Here is a 25,163-nt window from a genome sequence, read left to right as displayed (position 1 = left end):
TCCAGGGGTTTCCATGCTGTCACAAAGACCCCTGTGAGACCAGCTTATTTACCCTGCAGTAAAACCCGAGAGGGAGTATACCCTGCAGTAAAAGTGGAGAGGGGGCTCAGTGGAATTAGATTTAGGGCCGCCTCCGGCTCTCTGTTCTGTGTGTGCTGTCAGGGGAAAACCCACTCTTGTTCCGTTGTTCAAGTTGAGTAATGTTGTGTTCAGAGTTAGGGGGTAAAATGCGTTGTATAACCAGCAAACAAGTTTCGGAATAGTTTTTAATTAAAGAGAGAGGTATTACATTGTTCTCAGTTATTGGTTACATAGTGGCTGGTACAGTGACAAGAGATTAATTCAGCATAAATAAGCAGTTGTGCAATTAAGGGTTATTACATTTCACAATGCTATTGCATAATAAGCACTTGCTTTGACTGTACACAATGCATTTTTCACAGATGAATGCAAAATGTGCTTTTGTTTGTTCTTTCAAGAATAATTGTTTTTCCAAGATCTGAGGGAGAAAACATATCAACAGGATCCTAAAGAGATCTTGAACTTGCACATAACAGAGGGTTACCTATCGCTGGAGACCAACTCACCAGCATTGATGAAAAGATGTTGCATACACAGTACAGAGGCTGATGGCTCTGCATAGCCATCCACATGGCAAAGATACAGTACTGCATACTGCACTTACCCAACATGCTCCAGACAGTTTTGGACGATGTTATCGGGTAAGGAGGTTGACATTCTGATCTCCCTTCCTCCCGGAGAGTATTGCTCGTTACATTCCACATTTTGATCATGTTCAAGTCAGTCAGCAAAATTCAAGGCTTAGACTTCTGTACTTGAAGAGCCTGCATGCAATAAGAGAGCTGGTATGTGTGTGTGTGTGTGTGTTTGTGTGCGTGTGTGTGTTTGTGTGATAGCAGCTAAAAGAACAAAGCTTACAAGCAGTTACATCCAAAGGTTGAGGTTCAAACCAGCAGCTATAAATCATCTTCGATCTGTGACTTGGAGATGCAGCTCTGTTGCTTTGTACATCATATAGACCTAAAGTGGCAAAATGGAAAATTTGTAAACCTCATAATATTTTTTGCATTTTTGGCTGAGTTTGTATTAAAATAGCTATGGAATACAGATAAAGGATGTTGTCACATAACAAATTACACCTCAAAGTCAGGCAACTTTGAATCAGTTTTGTACATTCTACAAAAAAAAAATCTGAAAATTTAGCGTTAATGCCATGTCGAGATTTTAGTAAAAGAGTGAATTGAAAATTTATGAGTTAATCCAAAAATTTGTTATGTTGAATCATTCTTTATCTGTATCAGGATGTGCAAGTTGTGATTATGTGCAGTAAGACTTTCATTGTGATAGTGTTTTGTATAAAATGGGCCCACAAACAAAAGACAGGCGGTGTGCAAACTTCACATTGTTTCTAAGTTACAGTTGAACTAAAAGGTGAGATGTAATCCTCCTCTGGTTTGGATCAACCAAACATCGACCTCAGACCAGAAACAGACTGAAAGTTACGCATTCAATCTAACCACCGACGGGTGCTCTCTAATCAGTTTCTTGCTCTCAGTCCCCTGACCGCTCGTGACAAGTGGCTCGGGGTCAATGTGGAGCAAGCAGTGTGAGTCATTCCAAGGCACTTGATTCTTTTCATTTCTGTAGATGATGAACTGAAAAATCAATAGTGTTCTTTTGCTAATGCCTTTTTCTCCAGGGTACAAATGCACTTAATGAAATGATAACACAAAAAAGCTACCCATCAAGGTTACAAACAGATACTCCCATTGGATATGATGATCTTATGTTCACTTGTGCACTTTCATGACATTAGTGACATTACTGTCAGATAAAAGATGTAAATATTACCAGATTTTAAATTTCATGCAATATGACCGTTACAAAGAAATTCAATTTGCAAATTAAAGGACATGAAGAAAAACAAACGAGATACATTCAAATAGTGACACAAAATTTTAAAAAAGATTCTAGAGACGAAGGCAAATCAACCTCAGTGATCTAAATTAAATGGACATAATCACAGCACCGAGAGCACATACAAGAACAAAAACATAAAATGAACTAAACAATAGGCCTCCTCAACATAAAGTATCAAAAGAGAGAAGAAGTACAGGTTTCTTATAATAGCTATCTAAACTAACTACAGCTAAAGAAAAAGTTATCGCCAGTCAATGCTGTGATAGACTGCACTTGGTTACCCCATACACAGTCTGTGCTTTACAGGTCGGTGAACTGGAGGTGGAAACATTCAAACGACGTTGTGGTCTCGGGGACTTTCCGGTTGCCACTGGTTGCCGTGAAGCTGTAAAATGCCCTGTAAAACCTCCAACCAGACTTTGTAGCAGAATAAGTACTGTTCCTGAAACGAGAGAGACAAAGGGAACATCTAGCTTTTGGGAATGCTCTTTTTTTTTCAAACTTGAACTTTGACCTTTAACTCCTTGTGTTGGTACTGACCTTGGTTTGAATCATCCCGTGCCGCTGAAGTCTCATCTCTTTTACGACGTCGCTCACGTTAATCTGAAGACAGAAAAAGAGTGATGCTAAGGACAGCATGCTCACAATGATTGGTTCCAACATGCTGATGTTTAGCAGGTATATTGTTTACCAAGTTCACCTTCTTAGCATTGACTGTATAAAAGAAGTGGACATGATGTCACACACTGGTTTTTGAGTCTCGAGTTTTGCATTTTGGTCACTGCCATCTTGTTTTTTTTGAGCCAGAAGAGACCATATTTGGGCGAGAGGGTGGAGCTGTGGAGGAGCGAGGGTTGGGTCTCACTGAGAACTATTTGCCTCTAACTCTCTGTTTAGATATTTACATCTGGTCCAAAGATGTGGACGGGCCGACTGACACTGACATCCCTAGAGCCGTGCCACAAGCATGGCTAAAAACACAACCATGAATTGTATGGTAAACTTAAACAAAATGAAATCCACTCACAGGCAAATCGTTCTCAATGAGGCTAAGGATAACATCGGTGCAAATGAGGACTCCTGTGCGTCCAATGCCGGCGCTGCAGTGCACAGTAACTGGTCCCTTGTGGTGTACCGCCCTCAGGTAGCGGATAAAGCGTACCAGCTGATCTGAGCTTTTTGGCACTCCGTGGTCAGGCCAGTGTGTGAACTTCAGGTGACGGACAAAATGTGTCTCACTGGTCTGGAATAACAAGAACTGTTTAGAGTAAACCATAATATTAATGACATTAGAGAGGCAGGCAGGTGGTTCCCACAAATCTCTACCTCTGTCTCCACCATGCGGATGACCTTGATGTGAAAGTACTCCAGGTACTGTTGGTTCTCCAGGTGAAGCTGGTACCTGCCGGTGTCCAGAGGCACGCCCAACTTCTCCGGCCAGTACTTGTGACATTTGATCCTTCCTCGTTCTACTTCCTGGGTCATCATGGCAATGACGTCAGATTTGTTTTCCCAGATCATCTGCCAGAAGGCCGGCACTGTGGAAGGCAGAGGACCTTGGCAGGACATGTAGAAGAACTCTTCATCGCCAACTTGCATGCGAATGTAGCTGGCGTTGATGTAGTCCTGGTTGTCTCCAATGGAAACACGGGTTTCGTCATCTATGCAGGGAAAGAGAAAGAGGAAAAAACACCCTTAACTCTCTGAACGTGTCGTTGAGCATACATCATCCTCCCACAAACAGAACAGAGAGTCTTTGGATTTCCGCGATGTTTGATAAATCCATTTATTTCTTGATTACAAACACAACTACCTTGTTGTTTTGCCAAAAACATTCAATCTAACTGTACAGTAAATAAAGTCAAGTAAACAGCCTTGAGGTCTGGAGTCGGGCTCAACAAAACTAGTGCTGTGAAGAAGTTTGTTGATGATGAGAGGGGTGATAGACCGAAAGCAGTTTGGAATGTTTTCTGGGTAGGTCCCCCGTGGTTAAAAAAAAACCACAGATTGGAAACCAGGCTTTCTAAATAAAATAGTTAACAAGCAATGGATTGGATCGGTAAAAAACATGCACTTGTAGGCTGCAAGCAACAAGGCATTTGATAAGGTGTGGTGGTATTCCACTAGGGGTCTCTATCCTTTTCATCACACTAATTCATTTAAACTCTAACCCTTTCACCCCAACACACCGATGGCTGGAGAAGTCAACACTTGAGTCGGTGTGTGTGTGTTTTCTAGCTTTTTTACATACTTCAATATCATCAGTGCTGACCACACTGCAAGCATTACACCCCAGGATGCACACACACACACACACACACACACATACACATACACATACACACACACACACACACACACACACACACACACACACACACACACACACACACACACACACACACACACACACACACACACACACACACACACTGAAATTAATATTAACAATTCATTTTGGAATATTGTTTTCTCCTGGTGTCACTTCATTTATTAAAAATATAAATCCCTGATAATTACAAGCTTGGTTGGTAACAAATGATCTTCTTCCTCATCACATACTTGGCTGGCTCCAAGGAGATTATAAGTGTGACTCCAGTGAATTATTGATACTAATGTAGGAAATGATTTGTTGCGTAGACAAGTGTTGTAAACAAACATCTCCGCTCCTTTCAGCAAAGACCTTACAGTCAGCTGAAAGTGAGCAGCTAAGAAAAGTGTTAACAAACAGGCTCTCCAATAAATGCCAAGTCTGTGAGTATCCAGCTTTTACAAGCATCAGCTCGCCAATAAAAGAATCCAATAGGGGAACATAAAATGAAGCACAGGGGTTTGAACAAATGGAGAAAGTAAAAGTTTAGAATTTGCCAGATGATAGTAAAAGTTAACAGAAGTCCTTTTTTTCAGACTTACAGGGTAGGATGTCTCTGTAGCGGTTCTTATCTCGGTTCTCAGGGGCTTTTCCCACCAGACAGTTGTCAGAGGGCTTCAGATGCTCCAGAGCCTGAAATAAACAACATGAGCGCAATAACAAACAGAACATGTAAACACAAAAAATAGTGCAGCTCGATCACAGTATATCTGTCCATAAAAATTGTCTAAAATGGCAGTGTTTTAATGTTAGTTTATGTTATCATTATGTATAGTGCTTATAACAGGATGGCAGATTCCCATGTCTATTTTGACTATAAAGCAGGTGGAGGTGCTCTATAAATATTGTGAGCATATCAAAATGCAGGACTTCCACTACAGTGCTGTTACAGTCATTCCCGGCTGCAGATGAACACAGGTATATTCAGACAGTATGAGAAAAATAATGTGGTTTTTTTTTTAACATTAAAGCATGTAAACATGTATGACGTATGAAACTTTCAATGAGCAGAATATGGGACCTTTGACCTCTTTGTCTATAACACATACATACCATGAACTCTTTCACCAGTTCTTGCTGGTCCAGTTGATGCTGCAGAATCTGGATGAGAGCTTTGACCCTGGAGCCTGAATACTGGCTGGTCTTAGCGGGGCTAATGAGAGCTAAACTGGCCAGCTCCTCCTCTGATACTATGGGTGGGCCTGAGGAAACAAAATAGGAAAAGAGGAGGACAAGCGTTGCCACTATTAGCTCAACATATTTACAATTTTCACTCATCCGCACAGGAGTAAAGGAATAAACACCTGTTTGCGGTGAGGTAATTTCCTGACCGGCGCCGTCAAATACATCATCATCTTCTTCTTCGCTGCTCCAGCCGTCTGACTGGGTTTTCCGGATGTCTTTGCAGGACTGGTCCAAAAGTTTGGTCACAATTTGTTTCCTGGGGGAGTCAGGGGGCAGGGGTGAGACCAGACCATTTTTACTCTTCGTAGGAGGGGATGAAATCATGCAAGGCTGAGCTTCCTTTCCCTGCGACTTTTCCACCTAAAATACAGTATAGACAAGAGGCTAAAATATCTTTATGACTTCTTGTTTTGAGGCTACAGAGAATAGTGCTATAAACTTCCTAACTGTTACACTATTTTTCATCTCATTGGGGTTCACAGCCCATAAGCAAAATATATCCCAGGGTTGGGTTTTATTTATTGCTCTCTGCTGCCTCCCTGTGGTTAACAGTGGAACTCCGGCAGACCAAAACAAAAGAAGAAGCATGAGGAGAAGGAGGAGGAGGAGGAGGAAATAAGTTGGGGGTGAAAGAGGAGAGTACTTTGAGAAGTTACTACCTGTCAGAAGCTCCATGCAACATGTCAGTGACATTCAGGGATGGGCAGCAAGCTTGATGAGAAGGGGTGCTGTCACAGCTCTCCTGTTCCACAGACAAACAGCCAGAGGAGGCAACAGACAGGAGGAGCAAGATGTAAGTAGAGGATGTTAGTAAAGAGGTAAGGAGGGGTGTGATTTAGGTTAAACAGACGTTAACATCATAATTACAACACTAAAGTGCATGTGTGCTTGTTAGTGTGCATGTTACCTGTGTAACTGAGGTGTCATCTGTTACGATTGTCAGTCGGCGTGTCGGAGGAGGTGGTGTGGTAACAAACGCACCAGCTTCATTAAGCACAGAGTCTGAAGTTGCCTCTGAAACAATGATAGTGGGACATAATATATTTAGTTAGGGCCACTTCTAGGTCATATAGCATATTGTCTTTGAATGCATTTATTACATTAAATATATTTTACATAGCTAAAACAAACAAGTGTTTTCATAGTCCTAACAAATAAGTATGAGTATACTGTTTTGCAATGCGTGTCTGATGTAGTCTTAGTATTATTATTTATTGTTTTGTGATTTTACCAATTAAAAATCCAATTAACCACAGTTTACCAATTAAAGCTCTTTATTTTGGCATATTATCATTCTAAAAATTCATGATAAATGTAAATAGAATTGTACCAGGGGGGCGCTCAACTGGCTTATTCAGCATGACATCAGGTGAGGAACAGGCATCAGGGCTGGACACAGGAGCTGGTTGCTCGGCTAAAATAGCTTCGGCCTGAGCGGACATGTTGGGTGGTGTAGGTGACTCGCAATAGGTCAGGGGCAGGATGTCTCTGCAGATGGTGAGCTGTACAGAGCCTTCAGCTTTACGCAGAATATCAACCACCTTACTGTGGCTCAGCCCGGACACAATTACACCGTTCACCTAGAATACAAACAGCAGGGATCAGGGTTTTTCCCACCTAAGGGGCCGATAAAACAGTCAATATGTATGATGGGTTGTTACCTCTAATAGAATATCTCCTACTCTCAGCCGACCGTCCTGCTCAGCTACTCCACCAGAGCAGATTTCCTTCACTCTGAGCATGCTGCCATTGGTTCCCCCAATCAAAGCAAAGCCAAGGCCTCCTCCTTCTGGTTTTGTGAACTCCACTTGCATGATGCAACTCTAAAGGGACCAGAAGAGAAAAAGAAACAGAATTTGGAGAAATGGGTCAGTTTCTCTGCCACTGAGCAACTTTTGTTCTGCAGAAAAATGTAATTCTATTGTTAATACATGAACCAGGTGTAGAGAAAGTGTGACAGACACACTCAGACAGTGACCCCCGAGCATTAGCAGTAGACTTATGTTACAGTGTGTGTTTCAACACACTTCAAAAGACAGAGGTGGCAAGGGGTGAGAAAAAAAACAGGGGTACACCAGAAAGAAGGAGCTTTTGCATAAAGCTAAATAATATGCTGAGAAACTTACATCGTGCTCTTGTGTGAGAGAGAGACATCGGAAATTTCCAGCAGTCCTAGATAATGCTTCAGCTGAAAAAAATAAACAAGGGTTATCATTTAATCAGCAGCCAGTACAGACAAAACAACTCCAGTAATTAGCATAACAAATCATATATTCAATTCATATTGATTGAGCCTTCCAAAGCAATCTAAAAGGTCTGGAGTTCAGCCCCAAGCGTACAATAGCACTTCCCTTCTGTACCAATTTACATCCATGCGACCATTTTCAGCCAATGAAATTTCTGTAACAGACAGTAAAACAGCACACACCAACCTCCCACTTCTTCGGCCATTTTGAAAAGAGAAGTGTTGATGGGTATGTCTCCTCTATGACAGGTGAACAAAGCTTGGTCTTTTCAGACAGACCCTCTGCACTGTCCCTTACCGCTAGATGCACCGTCACCAGGCAACTGAGCTACCTGCCCCGTAGATCACTGGCTGTATGGCACTGTGTGTGTGTGTGTGTGTGTGTGTGTGTGTGTGTGTGTGTGTGTGTGTGTGTGTGTGTCTGTGTGTGTGTGTGTGAGAGAGAGAGAGAGAGAGAGAGAGAGAGAGAGAGAGAGAGAGAGAGAGAGAGAGATAGCTACAGTCCTGCAGTCCAATACACCAGTGGAGGGCCCAAAGCTTGCTAATTATTAATCCTGCTGTGAGAGCCCAGGATCTGTCTGTCAGCATTCAGATCACACACACACACACACACACACACACACACACACACACACACACACACACACACACACACACACACACACATACACACACACACACACACACACACACACACACACACACGCACGCACACACACACACACGCACACACGCACACACGCACGCACGCACACACACGCGCACACACACACACAGGCGCACACACACACACACATAACTGCAAAGACAACTATCTTTCAGCACCGAGCTCCGGCTCAACGCAGACAAAGGAGCAACAAGCAAAAGGGTGAAAGGAAACCAGGTACGGTGCTGATGGAACATGCAGGAGTTCGGAGGCGACAGACAAAGGAATAAATGAAGGAGAGAAAGAAAAAACTCACCCTCTTCGGTAGGGGAGTCTTTCTCTGGAGAGACTGGCTCTTCGAAACGAGTAAAAAACTTCCTGTCCTTTTTCCAGTCAAAGAGACCTACAAAAGAAAAACTTGTATGGAAATGCACTACAATAGTTTGTACAAGGAGACAATTATTTTGCACTACAGGTTCTCAATGTTAAAAAACAGTAGCTACCTGTCTTCACAGAACTCTTTCTGGTAATGATTGAACTTAAATCCCAATTATTCAGTTGAGCACAAACATATGTGGTTTCTAGGCAATCCATCAGTGCATACAGCGACCAAACTATCCTGTTTACATATCCTTGGGTTCACTCATCCCATAAATCCTTCAGAGGCCCTTACCGTTCCACTTAGCCTTGGGGTTCACTGGCTGGTCTTCTCTGTGACAGACATAAACAGTAGAGTCATTCACAGAAACAAAAACAAACCTACTTCAGTGTCTATACATCCAGCCTTCGAGGCCACATACCTGAGGATTTTAAGCTTGACTTTACGGGGGGCGATCTCACAGGCTTTGACTGCATCCTCGAGGGTCATTCCTAGGGTGCACCTGCCACAGATGTAGAGGATCTTGTCATTGGGTTGGACGCTGCCCTCCTCGCTGGCTGGGGAGCCTGGCACCACCTGCAGACAGTAGATGCCCTGCCATTTGCTGCCAATGCCTCCTGTCAGCTTTATACCTGAAGAGTGCACAAACGTATATTAGATACGATCGAATGATACTGGTGATGTGTCCGTGTCTTCGAAATGGGTGAAAATATGTACAGTGCCCCACCCAGCTGTCCTGAGGGTGTCTTGTAGAGAACTACATCAGGCAGGCTGTCACAGGACGGCGGGGCCACCAGGTTGCTAACCGCCCTCCCCAGAGTCATACTCAGTCTTCTCGGAGATGACCTGAGAATCGTCATGGCAACATCATCTGCCACACTAGTAACATCATGTCCGTTAACCTGGAAACAAATGAAAACTTTGTTAACTTGACCACCATGTTTTTAAGTGTGCAGAAACGTATGAATGTGTGTGTGTGTGTGTGTGTGTGTGTGTGTGTGTGTGTGTGTGTGTGTGTATGTGTGTTTGCGCATACCGTGACAAGCCTGTCTCCTGCCCTGAGCCGTCCATCTGCCTTGGCTGGGTTGTCCAGTATTTCCTGGATGTAGTAGCAGTTGTCCAGCTTGCTTCGAGTGATTGTGAACCCAAAGCTTCCACTCCTAGACTTGGTCAGAATCACTGTCATCTCAAACTCTTTAACCAGTCCCTGATGGGCAAGAAACAATGACAATTTATCGATTTAATAGCTATAGAAATTCTTGAAATAACTTAATTACAGATTTCTAACCATAACACTGTAATTGACATAACACTGTACGCTGTAAATCTGTTATCCAGAGAAGGAGAGTGTAAAATGACTAACTGTGGTACAGTAATGGTGATACATATTTTTGTATAGAGTAAAAACTTGAATATATCTTATATTGTAGCGTAAGTACAGTAGCTTTTTATCTAGCATTAAATATAATATACAAGCAATACATACAGTATAGCAAAGTATTAACAGTGAATGTTTTGGTAATTTAGATTTCTTCTGAGAAAAAAATGGGAACGTTATACAGAAATTGCTGGAATCCTCTTTTATTATTATTATTCGTTAGTGGTCTTGTTTGTTTATATTGGTTATGTAGTGGCATCAAAATGAAAATATTTGATGTAAAAAAAAGCATTGCAAGTTTCCTGGAAAATATATTAAAGAGATGTTTTGAATCAAAAAATACACTGCTAATTTGACTTTTGGCCACAGTTTATTCGTCTCGTTTACTCATTGGTTTAAATAACCATCTCACTTTTGTTTGTTACTTACTTATTCTATTCAATAAACTTTATGGAAATGCTTCAAATGTTTTCTGCTGGCAGACAATTCTCCTGGGGTGAGAACACAAAACATCCAAACTTGCCTTTCTTCGACTCTCCTCCTCTTCTTCAGCGACCTCTTCGTCATAATCCTTGAATTCCCTTTCTCTCTTCTCTGGTTCTTCCCTCAGCTGTGTGTGGATGTGCGCAGGAGGGGGAACCCTCATTGGGGCAGGTGGACTGGCGCAGGGAGGCACAGAGGGGACGACCTGGGCTGTGATGGGGGTCAGTGGTGCAGCGGGAGGCTGGGGTGGGGGCACCATGGGTCTGCTGTTTTTGGACATGGCTTTGTAGTGACTTGGAAGAAGCCCCTGCTGGATCGGGTGATGCTTGGTTTTCGGCGGCTGGGTTGTGAGCGGCTGGGGCGGGTGGTCCAGGGTGCAAGTGGTCGGGGTGTTGGATGAGAGGCTGAGGGGCGAGACGGTGTTAGCGGGGACGTGAGGGTCAGAGCTTGGATTGTGAGAGTTGAAACTAGAGGCGCTGTTGGCAGTTTGAGAGTGGAGGTTGGTCGTTGGAGTACGAGTGGCCAGGCTGGAGGAGGGGCTGTGAGAATGCTCCAGTGTGGAGCTGATGGTCAGGTACTCCTCATCTGCCATGATAGTCAGTCCATTTCCCATCAGGCAGTAGGTCACACTTCCATCTGCGTCCTCTCTGACTCCACTGCAGAAATACAGTACAAACATAATGCAGTGTACATAAAATAATACTTCACTCAAATCCTATAAATGTAGGATCAAAATTGTATTCATCTTCATCAATTCATAAAATAGTTTCTAAATTGAAATTTCTAAATACATAGACTATTATGTAAGTAATGAAATGTAACATATTCATATTTCTCTACATCTGATACAATACCTGGTATATACGTATTTTGAAGCAGTCTTAGGGCAGACATCCATAAACATTACAGGTGAGCTTGTTGTTGTTGCGACCTCCTCTTCGTTGCCCTTGTTCTTCTTCTTAGCTTCTACTTCCTGTTGTTCCACAGTGGTAGGTTGTGAATCCAGTGGAGGGCCACAGACAGGTGAGGCAGGTGATACCGGAGAGGCAGGGGAGGCTGGCGAGACTGGTGACGGAGGTGATGTAGGTGAGGCGGGCGATGGGGGTGAGCGAGGGGGAGACGGGAGACTCTCGTTGGCCTGCACTCTCAGACTCCTCTGGGTCTCCGGGAGTGCTGCAGGAGGATCTGGGCTTTTCTCTGCTGTGTTTGTCAGATCTTCCTCATGTGTAGGAACCTGTTTCTGTGCATGTATTTTGTAATCATACTGAAACTTAAGGAGTTGGCTGTAGTCCTCTCCTAGTCGGATGTCCAGAGACCGAGATCGAACCTCACGGAAGGATGCAGGACTCTACACAGTCAGACATAAGACGGCCGATCAGGACTACTGGATCTAAATTAGGTGGGGTATTTTTGGACATATATGTGTATGCTTGCGTGCATACGAGGCTCACCAGTGTGTTGTCATCTACATCATACAGTACTCCGGGACCTGGTCGGCAAATCAGCAGATGAACTTCAGACGGAGCTCCACGTAGCAGGAACAAAACCCTCTGAAACAATGGCAAAAAAAAAATGTGTGTTTGTGCGGAAAAAGCCTGAGTACAACTTGAGACAGACTCAAAATCGTTTTAATTGTTATATGTTTAAATGCACCTGTGTAAATTCCATTTGTAACTCCACGGCAGCACACAAACGATTAAATGACACATCAAATGCTATGACACAAGCAGCTTGCTATTTTGGGTGGGTGATTAAAGGATTAGTGGACCAATGACGTGGCAGAGATCTTAAGAAAGAGCAGGGCTGCGAGTGCTGCTCTTACACCGGTACTACACCAGCCCATTCACAATTATTTATCCGCAGACAAAATCACCTACTGTGCTGCCATTAGTCAACAAAGTTTGAACACTGTTTCGGCTTTAACCACATTGTGCACCCACTTTTTTGTTGTTATATGCAACAAACAAGCACTATCTATTAATGTGGTAATTCACTGACATGAATTTGTAAGGATTAATAATAATTTTAAATGCGGTCCAAACCCTACCTGGTAAGACAGGTCCTTGACAGGCTCTTTGTTGACAGACAGAATGATGTCTCCCTCGCGCAGAAGGCCGCTCTCTAGCGCCGGCTGACCTGGGAACAGACGTTTGATGCGGACCACGCTGCCACGGTCAGGTCCCGAGTGCAGTTGTGAGATGTTGAAGCTGAAGCCGAGGCCAGACAAACTCTTCTTCAGCACCACTTCATGCGTGTTTTCTAGGAATGAGAGGAAAATGAGACAGGAATCTTGGAGCATTAACGCATGTTGTGTAATCTTTAATCTGTAATGTGGGCTGCCATTTGGTTCATTGAAATAAAAAAACATCAATCCCCAACACATATCTTTTTAATGACAACAGCTAAACAAGGATCCTTTTTTTCCACAATTTGCATCACATTGCTTTCAGAAGGGAGAGATGATGAACTGTCCCTTTAAGTAAGCTCAGGCAGCAAACAGGCAGCTTCGAGGTTTCAGTGCATGTTGTCTCGAGGGACTGGAGCATCAGCCCTGGATGACTCTGACAGCAACCACAATGTAGCTGTCAGATGACTCACAGTCACCTCTGGGCCACGTGTGCAAGAGTGTGTGTGTGTGTGTGTGTGTGTGTGTGTGTGTGTGTGTGTGTGTGTGTGTGTGTGTGTGTGTGTGTGTGTGTGTGTGTGTGTGTGTGTGTGTGTGTGTGTGTGTGTTAGTGTGTGTGTGTGTGTGTGTGTGTGTGTGCCTGACACTGTCTATCTTTTCTTCTTTTTCTCCTGCGTGAGTGTTATTCTCGCCTCTCACCATCAGTCACAAAGCTGTAGTCCTTGGCTCGACCGCTCAAGGTTGTTTCCATGGAGACTTCGGTCCTGGGGGGCTGCATATGCGATGAACTGTGGGCTAAAGGGGGGCAGGGTGAGTCAAGTCTGGGCTCCAAGATTACTGTGGGCTCCCTTTCCAACAGCAGGTTCACCACCTATAGGGAAAAGATGCACATACAACCCCCTTGATTCAGCAGCTAATACTTCAACAAGCAGAAAATAATGTACAGTATCACTGAGCCTTTAATGTTGGGTATTATGATATAGCTGAGATTAGGCAACTACTACAATAAGGTTAGGAAGAGCTGTCAGCATGATTGAAGGAAATCAACACAACTGATGATAGAAATAAGACTTGAACCCTAGACACTGGTAACAATGACATTGAACATAAACACATGTTGTTTAAAACTGTTTTCTTTAGAGAGGAGAGACATTAATGCAATCATATCAGCCAAAGAGAAAGTAGGTTTGTGTGAAATTGTTCTTTGCTGCATGTGTGTTTGTGTGTGTTCGTATATACCTCGCCAGTCCTTTTCAGGCACTCAACAGCTTGGTGGTGACTCACGCCCCTCAAGTTGGACCCGTCAACCTCAAGCAGTCTGTCACCTGTCATATGCATAAACACAAATCTCATCATCATTAGCAATGTCAATACATAAACGGTTAGTGTGTGTGTGTTCGTGTGTGTGTGTGTGTGTGCGCGCGCGTGCGTGCCCGTGCGTGCGTGTGTGTTTATGTGTAGACATTTGGTTGATGGGCATGTCAATGAATCGGAAAGTTGTTCCTGCTCACTGAAGCAGAAACAAACACAGAACAGTGGCCTCATAGCACATTCATATTTATAGAGATTTTAGACCTTTCATCTTAAAGTTCCTGGTTCAATCCACATTCAGTTATTTAATATTTTGTTAAAGAAAGATGACAATCTCCTCCTCCAAGCTAACAAAAAGGGTAAGGTCTGTGACAGACGTGGCATCTATTTCACAATATTCTTTCGTCGTATCTTTTGATGATGCAAAGGGAATGGGAGATTATACAGTATACAAAATCAAACTTTTGTGGTTTTGGCAGCCATCTGATCATAATTAAAAAGGAAAATAAAAAGATTACCAATCTGAATGCGCCCGTCCTGCTCTGCAGCACCTCCAAGCACCAGACTCTTGATGTAGATGCCTCCATATCGCACATTGGTGTTTATTCCTCCCTTTTGGTCAAAGGAAGAAGTAATTAGTCAGCGTGTCAGGCTTCAAATAACCCTAGAAACGCAAACTGACTGCATAGATCCAAGGTAATATGCATCATAGCTTGTTACCTATAAAGGAATTATTGCAGGAATCTTGTGTTTAGACTGCATTAGTTTTAGCTATAGGTGTACCTAATAAACTGACAACTGAGTGTAGGTATATGCAGCATAATAAAAAATAATAAAAACAATACTCACAGTAACACTGATACCGAGGCTACCACTGCTTTTCTTCAGCTCCACTATAAACTGCTCCATGTGTTTCAAACTTAAGACAGAGGGGGACCTGGAACACACATCCTGAAAAAGTATTTGAAAGAACTAAATGTTTTAGGTTAAAAGAGGAATATATGAGGAAAAGATAGAAAAGTCTTTTCAGGACAATCAAAGTTTTATCTAATTGATCAGAGCGCTTAACCCATTAAACAAACACTACAGGTTAAACTATCTTTTTAGCTTTAACCACTTGCTGACAACTTCGCTTCCACGATGGAAACAGAGTCCATAATCTCTAACCTGGGCATCATGTATTCGCACAACAGGAATGTGAAGCCTCCTGTTCTGTTTTGGGGTTGCTATGTTAGACAGAGAGATGGCCTCCTCCAGTTCCTCCATGACAGGACGGTACTCTGTGCCACTGAGTGTGGTCTGTGACCCAAAGCTCCTCTCCAACGCCAAACCGAGAGAACTTTGACTCAAGGAATTCGTCCTGTCCTTCAGAGACTCTGATGGGAAAACAACCAGGTGACGGACCTCAGTATTTCTACATATAGGTTGTAATACGTGTCACTAATATACAATGATTTTCTAATATTTACACGGCTGTATCAACCTCTCAGACTGGGCACGCAGAGGAGAAAGCACAGAGCAGATCTTACGTTTAGGCTGGGACACAATGAGCTCCACCTCTTCGGGACTGCTCTGTAAGATGGCTGCAGCATCACTGAATGTCACTCCTTCCAAACTGGTCTTGTTCAGGGAGATCAGGCGTCCACCTGGAAAAAAAACATTACCATTACAAAATCCTTGATACACATTGTCACGTACTGCCCTATATATCGATGAAATGTTGTACGTTAAGTTGTAAGCCAGCATCGATGTTTCAGTTCCCATTGCTGGCGCTTCATACCGGGTTTGATTCGTCCATCTTTGTCCGCAGGCCCGTCAGGCACAATGGAAGCAATAAAGATCCCAAGGTCGAGTTTACCTGTATTGTCCTCGCCAACAATCACAAAGCCTAAAACGAGACCAGAGAGGAAGTGAAGACAAAAGTAGACTGTCAAACAACCGGAGACAAAGCTCATTCATTTTACATCAAGTTCACAGCTAATACAGCCTTAATTGACTCACCGAAGCCCAGTTTGGGATCTTTCTTCAGGTTCACACAGACTATCTCTCTCTCTGGTGGGGTCCTGGTTGGTGTATCAACTGCAAAACACACTTTTTTAAAAATGGGCCACAGTAAATTAATTACCTCATTATCTTGTTCAGAGTCCCGGGTCAAACGTCTAGCAAAGGGTTAGCTCACACACACACACACACACACACACACACACACACACACACACACACACACACACACACACACACACACACACACACACACACACACACACACACACACACACACACACACACACACACACACACACACACACACACACACACACACACACACACACAGTTTCCCAATGACCTACTCTGCATGTCATCAGACTGTGGAATGACACCCAAACATGTGGATAAAGTAATCTTACTTCTTGACATGACATGACAGAAACAACCACTGTGAGCCACCCAAATCGGGACGTACAGATGGGTGACAAATTAAATACAAAGCCTACATAAATGGGAAGAGGAACAAACTTAATAAAGATGCAGAATATGAACATCTAAAAACTATATTAGGGCCTTCACAGTCAAGATCTCAACCCAACTAAACACATTTTTCACACCAAAAGCAGCAGAGCGACTTATATTAAATTAAATTGATTAAATTGGCTCAGGAGGCTCCTGGTAATCCTACACCTTACTAAAAATGCTTAATATTGATTTTTCCTTTAACTCGTCACCCCTCTGCATGTGCTCACAAAAAAATAGACATATGTACCTCGTATGGAGGAAGAGGTGTCAGAGTCCTGCTTCTGTAGTGAGACGCTGGACATCATTCTGGGAATTGGCTCTGGAGTGCTACAACACATGTGCACAGTTGAATTGAACAGCTGTTTCCCTAATGTTCACAGAGAATATGAATGTTATTGTCATCACCTCCAACACTGTCGCTCTTTCATGTCCCTTAGGTCTCCTGTTTCACCGAGTTCCTTGTTCATCTCTCTGCTCATTTCCCTCCTCATCTCCCTCTGCTGGCGCAGCCTCGCCTCCAGCTTGGCAGCCAGGTTGTCGCAGGACTTTGAGAGGGAGTCTGGTTGACCAGGTGTCAAGCCTACATGGTTCAGCATGCCTTCTGAGCAGGACATCCGCTTCAGGTTCAAGTTACGACCCTGGTAGACAGACATGTATTTATCCATGTCTTCATCTGGAGGAAAAAAGGTGTTGTTTATTATTTGTCATTCTCGGCTATAACCTTTGTGAGCCTTCTTTTAATATGCATCGGTATTGTCAAGAATAATTAATTCTAAACAATCAGCCAAATGCTCTCACCTGGTACCATGGTGTGGTTGAGTTGTCGTGACGTCATCTCGCTATGAAACTTGTGCTGTGCTGAGCAGAGGTTCAGGAGGTATTGTGCTATTTTTGAGCTTTCTGTTACAAAACTGTGCTTTTTCCCGCTGGGCCCGCCACACTCTATAATCAGTTTACGCCGCTGAAAGACAAACACAAATTATCATGCATTTACTTTGAGCGCTGTAACAACAGCAAAATCTGACTAAATTGCCTAATTTTTTACCCCAGTGGATATGGTGTCGGTTTCCCTCCAGATGAAGCGTCTGGTGACAGTCCGGAGGTGGTTCTTCATCTCGTACACAATGATTCCTTTGGCACAGATTCCCAAAACCAACTCTCCCACCACTGGCCTTTTCTCTCTCCCCACACGGTGGAACATAACCCCATACTCCGGTAACTGCTGGGCAATCTAGGTTGTACATATTTTTACATACATTAGATCTCAACGATTAAACTTAACAGAAGTGGAATATTATCATCAAATTAAAAGCAATTCATGGGGATAATCACAATGTATCAGTTTAGCATATAGCAAGGTTAAGTGTTAGAGTGGATGCACTGATCTCGATACCTTTAGGTACTCTGTTTCTGCCTCTTCAGGCAGCATCTGGGCATGACTTGCATGTAGTCTTGGCAACTCTTCCTTAACATTGGGCAGGGCGAGCTTCTCAAGCATCCTCTTGGACACATAGTGCTCCGGCTGGTAGTAATTCTTACCGTACAGCTAAAAAGACACACAAAAGAACCAAATGCACTCATGTAAGAAACATTGATAGATAATGCTGCTATTTGAAGACATAAAATGAACATTTTTATTTATCCTCGGTACCTCTGGCATGTAATCTCCGAACTCGGCCTGCAGAGCAAGAGCAGCCAAAAACAAGCCTGTCTCCTCATTACAGTAAAGCTTGTCCTCCAAGAGATCCTTACGCAGCTGTAAGTAGTACTGGTGACGAGTCAGTCTGTGCCTAGGAAACAGTACGAAAGATTTAAAAAAAAATGTTTTAAATGATCTTTCTATAAATTAATTTTCTCCACATCAGTAAAACACCAGTGCAGTACTTACAAAATGAAGGACATATCATCGACAAAAAATTTGATTCGAAGAAACACCAAAAAGGAGAGTATCTGCCCTTTTTTCCAACTGTCAGGCGCAACTTTGGAAATTTTTGTTTCATGGTCCAAGAAGAAATATTCATCATCTACAGAATGACAAAGCAGAGCCTCTTTAACTTCAGACTTCTGAACAACACAACGGGCATAAAAAAAGATTAAACTTCATTCAAGTAAAAAGAAATGTTAATAATTGAAATATTATTATAATATATTAATATCACCCCTTTTGCCAATTGTGAGGGCACAATATAACAGGTTGAACTATGTGTATTTTGAATTTCTATTTTGAATGTTGCAATGTGGTGCACAATAAGTGCAGTCCAGATTATATGTCACCCTTACCATCTATAAAGGCAAGACCAAAGTAGAAGTGTTCCACCAAGTTTGCGTGAGCCACCACCATGTCAAACACATCTCTTGCTTTGGACTTAATATCACAGCGAACCACCACATACTGTCCGTTGGGCAGCACTACAGTCACTTCTCTCTGAGACGAACACGAGCGGCCCTTTCTGGACTGTGGTCGACACGCACAAACACACAGACACACAGACACACTTGGACGTAAAAAAACTGACAGGCACACTCACATACATGCAAATAAATGTACAAATACTGTACATGCAATAATGCAAACAGACATAATTTAGCATGCAAAGAAAGACACATTCAAATAGTGTGAAAAACTTAAATAATGTACATATTGATAAGAAGCAGAGGAGCTGAAGAGAAATCATTAATTTACCACAATAGATCCTGGAAGCTCAAGAACAGTGTGTTGTTCATCTGGCATTCTGACAAACTCAGGACCCAAAGCCTGACAAAACAAACATTTATAATAAACTCATTAAGCAGCAACACATCGGACAGACTTTTGTTATTCTCTACATGCTCTGATATCTGCTCTCACAATTCAATTTGTCCCTTTGTACTCCACAGCTCATTCTTGTTCAACTACAGTAAATGCTATATACCGGTATCCCTATGACACTATGGAAAACATCTACAAAAACATTCCAGCTGCATTTATGCCTCTGAACAAGCAAAAAATCCCTGACCTTACCTTAGCTCTCCTCTGGCTCAGGCTGAGCGAGGACTCGCTGAAGGTGATAGAAGGACTGTGAGATCTGCCGGACGTCTTGGGAGAGATGTCGTGTTGGGGGCTCCTACCAAGCCAACTGCAGTTGCTGTCCCTGTGACGGACCCCACGAGGGAGTCTGAGGGGAAAGAGAGGGGTGGGGAAGGACAGATTGTGTAATAGTTGTGCGGATGAGTTGGAAAAGTCAAACTCAGTCTGATACAATGTCATGTCCCCTAAAAGTCATTACAGACAATGAAGGCGAACGAAAGGAGAAGAGGATGGATTTATTTATGTTGACATGCACACACAGATGGAGAATATTTTAGTGGTGATAAGGTGATGATGTGTATAGTATACGATTTGTTAATTTTAACTGGGGGGGGGGGGGGGGGGCATTCACCGTCCCCTAAATGACTCTTTTGGCTATGTACCTAAGTCTCTTACCCTGGGGGCAGTACCATAAGACATGAGTTAATGTGCCGTCGTCAGGGCACTTCCAGCACCTGGGATCACTTTTAGCTTAACATTATACAGTCTAGAGGGCGTCCAATACACTCTGTTAATAATGTTAAATTGAATTACCTTGTGCAAGCATTATGTGACATGCATGCTATATTATATAGGATGTTGGACAATTCTTTTTCTTTAAATGTAGTTCAGAAAACTGTTTCCCACACAGTTTTCAAGGAACTATTAGTGTAATATTTCTGAAATAACATTAACAAGTAAAGTTCATGGCCCCTGCCAAAGCTTGAAATAATACAAGAGGGAGTCTATGCATTTGGGGGGCTGAGGGGGTTTTAAAAGTTGCTTTTAGCAAACTTTTAATTTAAACATACTGCCAGTATTGTTGTATGTCCTGTTTAAATTTGACATGTAATTAATTAAAGGCTTTGAGGTCCTGCTCTTTGTAAAGGTAACCAATCACTGCAATACTCCTCCTCCATTCACTCCTCCATTCCTTCCAGTAGAAGGATGATTTACCAATACGAAGGTAGGGGTTGTACCATTTACTATAAGCAGTGTTCAGGAAGGGAATTAATCAAATTAATCTTTGCAGTCTTCTTCCAGACCCCCATTATGGCAGGACAGCACAGGATGAGAATGAGCACTTGGGGGCAGAGAGGCCATGGATATACCAATACTATTCTATTCTACTGTATATTACTATGTTGATGTGTCTGTTTGTAATGCTGCTGTTACACTGCAATTCCCAGCTTGGGATAAATAAAGTATTGATATTCTATTCGATTCTATAATACACAGCACAGTGAGGCTACTGATGTTTCAGAGCCATGGTCAGGACCATAGATTGTAACTTGCACAAACCTCAATCCGATAAAGGATCAATGGCAGAATACCGTATTTAACTAAACAACCCCTCTGTCTATTCACTCTCTCTGCTACTAGGGCATGAAAAGGGAGGGTGGCATGTTAACAAGGGGCATGCATTTTGGTAATTTTACTAACAAGGGGGGTGGCACCCCCCCTTATTCCCCTTCATATCGCCTACTGTGTATGCATGCATGTAGTACATACCTGTCTAAAGAAGAGTGGTACAACGGTGTGGGAGAGCTCCTTGGTCTTTGTCTCCAAGGTCTCTGAGGTAAACTCCCTAGAAAACAAACATAAAACAAGCACTTGCAAGCACCTTATTGCTGGAACACATAACAGAAAAGTTATTGATGAATATTTAGCATTTAATTAAGGGTTACATCTGCACACCACAGTTGTTACGAGGACACAGGACAAGCTATTTTGACAGTAGTTAAGACTTCCTTCTTTCAACAATTGTTGACCTATTTTCAGTACCTGACTTTGAGTCAGAGTCCGTTGAGTATCTTCTCCCCTCGGCACTGCTTTCGCTGAAGTCTGAAAGTGGCCCTCTCTTTCCTGTCAACCAGGTAAGAGATGAAAGATGACAGCAATGTTTGATTCCTGTCTGTCTCTGTGCTCCCATGCAGAGATTCTGAGATGTTTGGACAGAAGCTAGCGGTGGTTTTAGCCTGCAAGCATCCGCACTCGGTAGGCAGGACTATCTGATTATTGGCTCTCGCAGGAGCCTAATCCGGGGCTTGCTTTTGGTTAAGAATTTAATCCTGTTGACCTGTACACTGTCTTGAGTCAAAACAGCAATGACTGAGACCACTTTCTGTAAATATGTAAGGTCAAAGGTCAAATTGATTTGTGATGTTAAAATAGAAGCAATAGAGAATAATATATACTCACGTTCAATACACATATTTCACGGATCTACAGTAATGAATAATAAAGTATCTATTCTATTCTATCTATTCTACCTATCCAAGAAAAATGCCCAGTGTCATGCTTGTGTTCAGCAAGCTTTAATCTCTACTTTGTTCTCTCTTATGTGATGCTTTGGATGATACTTGTATAGTATAACTGGTTTGATAAAACTTTAACATGCATGCTCACCATGAAGTCTCTCTCTGATCATCTGGCTCCGGCCACTCAAAGGGACGTGACTATCTGGCAGAGAGCCATGGTCCATGGTCTGGAGGAATAGAAGCTAGTATTCAAATTCGTTGTGCAAATTATGCTTTTAAATTCTGACACATACACAATGGCAGGCAGAGAAGACAAGAAAGTGTACAGATAGGGGCATGGATATCTAGACTCACTGTTTCGTGAAAAACCTCCTCCACCAGCTGTCTGATGACTTTGGCGGGCGACGGCAGGATGGTGGCTTTATGCTGAGATTCGCAGGCTTCCAGGATGGAGTTGAGATTGACCCTGCGGTGGGCCAGGTCCTCACACATGCTGAGCAGGAGGCTGTTTAGATGGTCACTCAACTGGACTGGCTGAGAGGAATGAGGGTGGAAAGCAACTATTATAACTGAAGTGTGAGACTATGATGAATTAAAAATGACAGCTTTGTAAGAGGGGTTCCCACCTGATTTTGAGGTAGGTGAAAATCAACTGACCAGTAGAGAGTCATACCCAGTGAATACACCAGCATCTGTACAACAAAATGATTTAGTTAAGGACAATACAGGTTGGACATATTGCTATAATTACCAACTGTCTCTACAATAAACCATTTTTGGGGTCAAAACTTTATATTCAACCCTTGCACTACAATTAAAATCATTATTAATTATCATCATCATTAACAGAAATTATATTAACCGTATGTGGGATTTTTGATTTAAAGTGCAGGATTACGTTTACACACAACATTGTGTGGTCAAGCAGGAAAACTATAAATTAATTACATTACCGGGGTCATGGAAATTGAGAGGGAATTGATATAATAGACTAAATTATGACAAAATCTACATTAATGATCTGTTAACTTGTTTCATCTTCCAAGTTGTTTACACAGGCTGTTTGAAAAAAGCCAATTTAAATAGTTTAAAAAGACTTTAAATGGACCATCAGTTAAGTAAAAGGCAACAGTGTTTGTGATTTCTATAAATGGCTGATGACACAGCACATTTCAAACATAAATGCTTACCTATCTATGGGTTATATAAATAGGACATATTGCTATCAAAGCAGATTACTTAAAGGTGTGTGTGTGACACAGGCGTATAGATACATTTCCTGTATGTAAAAACATTCTAATTATCACATAGGAGTTACTTTAGACTCTTTTCTACTTAATGTCAATACAATAGGGTTCTGAAGTGCAGAATTCAGAGCAGCGGTTCATTTGCTTAGCCATTAGATGGCGTGCTTACACCTCAGTTGTCCTTTAACTACTGACATACTGAGATTTTACATTCTAAGGAAAATGACACATGAGGATATGACAGCACAGTCTAACGTCACTGATAAAAACAACTGCAATATGAACTGATACTGTTTGGTTTTTGTCTGAGATTAGCTTCCACGTGAGCAGCTACAGGACAGGTATGATGATGCATGCACTGACCCTCTCTATGGCAGGTTTAGTTGAGCTAGCACGGCCCTGCAGCATCTCTGGAGCAGTGAAGGTGGATACCTCATCTGATAGGCCACAATTCTTAAATGCTAAGGTACCAGTGGCCGACAGCAGCAAGGAGGTGGGGCTTATGATATTACACATATTGTTCTGACCTGCAAAAAAGAAAAAAAGTAGGATAATATATATGATGCTGCTGATACAGTTCCACTGTAAAGTAAGAGTGAAACAGAAATGCTGCAAGATATATTAAAGTTTTTATGTTACATTTACATTGCAACAGCATATTGGTCATAGCATTGAGACAGGTTATCTAAAATGCTTTACCCATATAAGAGACATCCACTAAAGACTCTGCAGTGCCCAGCAGCAGGGACCAGACCTCCTCCTCCAGCAGAGGTCCCCCTCGTGCCTCCAGTACTTCAGCTAATGTAACAAATGTGCTGCTCATCCTGCACACATTCCAAGCATGCACCTGAGGATATAATGCACATGCATACATATAAAACACATCACATGTACAAACCCAAAAGACTTATTAGAGCTGTATGTTTGATATGTCTTTCAACACACATGAAAACAATGTAAACAATGTCAAATTTCTACTTCCTCTCTACATCTCTCTGTGATGGTTTAATTGTTGTTGTCAAAGCCTGTCAACTGTAGTTACTCTCCAGACAGTTATGAGAGCTGGTTCTGAGAAAAAGATAGTTCTTTGCACTGGACTGATTAGATTATCTTTCTTCATTAGGCTGACTGGCTCTCGCTCTCTCGCTGACCCTTCCATTTTCTAATAGGCTTTCTTCTGACCAGAGAGAGCTTTGCTTCTGGCACCAAAACAACTGTGTCATGATCCAATGATAGTGTGATGTCACACGCTGTGTAGGTGTCACCACAACTATACAGCTGAGAATATGGAGGAAAAAAAACGTCAGGAAAGCTTTCCTACTTTGAACTAAATTCATATTTTTGCTATGCATCAGTTGTATTACATGTAGAATACATTATTTTAACTACATTATATATTTAGTTATTTTTTTCCCTTTTCAATCAGATATAATTTGTCAGATTCATTCATTAAAACACATTAGATAAGGGAGAGATATTAAAATAGAACCAATCACGCATGATATGATCAATGTATTCTCCAATTTTCTGAGAGATTGCATGTTGTTGTAAATCTTGCCAGATCAAAACACCCAATCAAACTTTACCTGAATTTGACAGATTAAAGTAAAAACTATATAAATCTGTCTCAAAAAGCAGAAATGACTGCAACACATTGATGTTTAAAAGTCTGAGAAATCTCTTACTGCATGTCCAACATTAAACAGATAAAGTGTTGATAGGAGAGTATACTGATATGTTGTTACAGAAAACAGAATCAGGTCGTATTCGCTGTATGGTAAAGTCTGTGAAACCCAATCATAATGCTTTTTATTTCATCTGATCTTTTTTTTCTTAAATTCTGACTGTCTGTTCCTGTAAATGTTTCACAGCAGTAATACAATAGGCCACTCACAGCCAACCACAGCGTACTGATTGAACAAACCAACATGCTTCAAATAATTCCTGCACAATTACGTTAGGCCTGATTATCCTGCACTTTGAGTGAAATTATCCTCGGCTTATGACAACCAGAATGTGGACTGGGTGGGA

The 25,163-nt window shown here is 42.1% G+C and overlaps 1 protein-coding gene across 1 annotated transcript; it reads right to left on the bottom strand.

The window, feature by feature from the left end:
• Positions 1 to 2,272: 2,272 nt before the first annotated feature.
• ptpn20 (protein tyrosine phosphatase non-receptor type 20) lies at positions 2,273 to 23,955 on the bottom strand (the record flags this gene model as incomplete). The annotated part of the gene is made up of 46 exons (XM_083922789.1): positions 2,273 to 2,383; positions 2,482 to 2,544; positions 2,969 to 3,184; positions 3,268 to 3,602; positions 4,855 to 4,945; positions 5,366 to 5,514; positions 5,617 to 5,753; positions 6,157 to 6,239; positions 6,405 to 6,511; positions 6,828 to 7,077; positions 7,159 to 7,320; positions 7,624 to 7,685; positions 8,705 to 8,791; positions 9,062 to 9,099; positions 9,189 to 9,399; positions 9,495 to 9,669; positions 9,804 to 9,974; positions 10,669 to 11,284; positions 11,483 to 11,976; positions 12,080 to 12,178; positions 12,676 to 12,887; positions 13,453 to 13,624; positions 13,993 to 14,078; positions 14,583 to 14,676; positions 14,914 to 15,015; positions 15,232 to 15,440; positions 15,594 to 15,710; positions 15,845 to 15,952; positions 16,066 to 16,143; positions 16,826 to 16,905; positions 16,984 to 17,251; positions 17,377 to 17,539; positions 17,624 to 17,809; positions 17,972 to 18,124; positions 18,230 to 18,368; positions 18,467 to 18,602; positions 18,859 to 19,033; positions 19,262 to 19,333; positions 19,580 to 19,733; positions 21,137 to 21,212; positions 21,410 to 21,490; positions 22,034 to 22,112; positions 22,243 to 22,419; positions 22,512 to 22,577; positions 23,496 to 23,659; positions 23,832 to 23,955. The coding sequence occupies 46 exons, from the start codon at positions 23,953 to 23,955 to the stop codon at positions 2,273 to 2,275; spliced, it is 7,128 nt and encodes a 2,375-aa protein (XP_083778915.1).
• Positions 23,956 to 25,163: the final 1,208 nt, after the last annotated feature.

The sequence above is a fragment of the Echiichthys vipera genome (genome assembly GCF_963691815.1).
Source record: "Echiichthys vipera genome assembly, chromosome: 11".
In the NCBI taxonomy this organism is placed as follows: domain Eukaryota; kingdom Metazoa; phylum Chordata; class Actinopteri; order Perciformes; family Trachinidae; genus Echiichthys; species Echiichthys vipera.
Note: the sequence above shows the minus strand (reverse complement) of the source record. Positions and strands in the feature narration are given on the sequence as shown.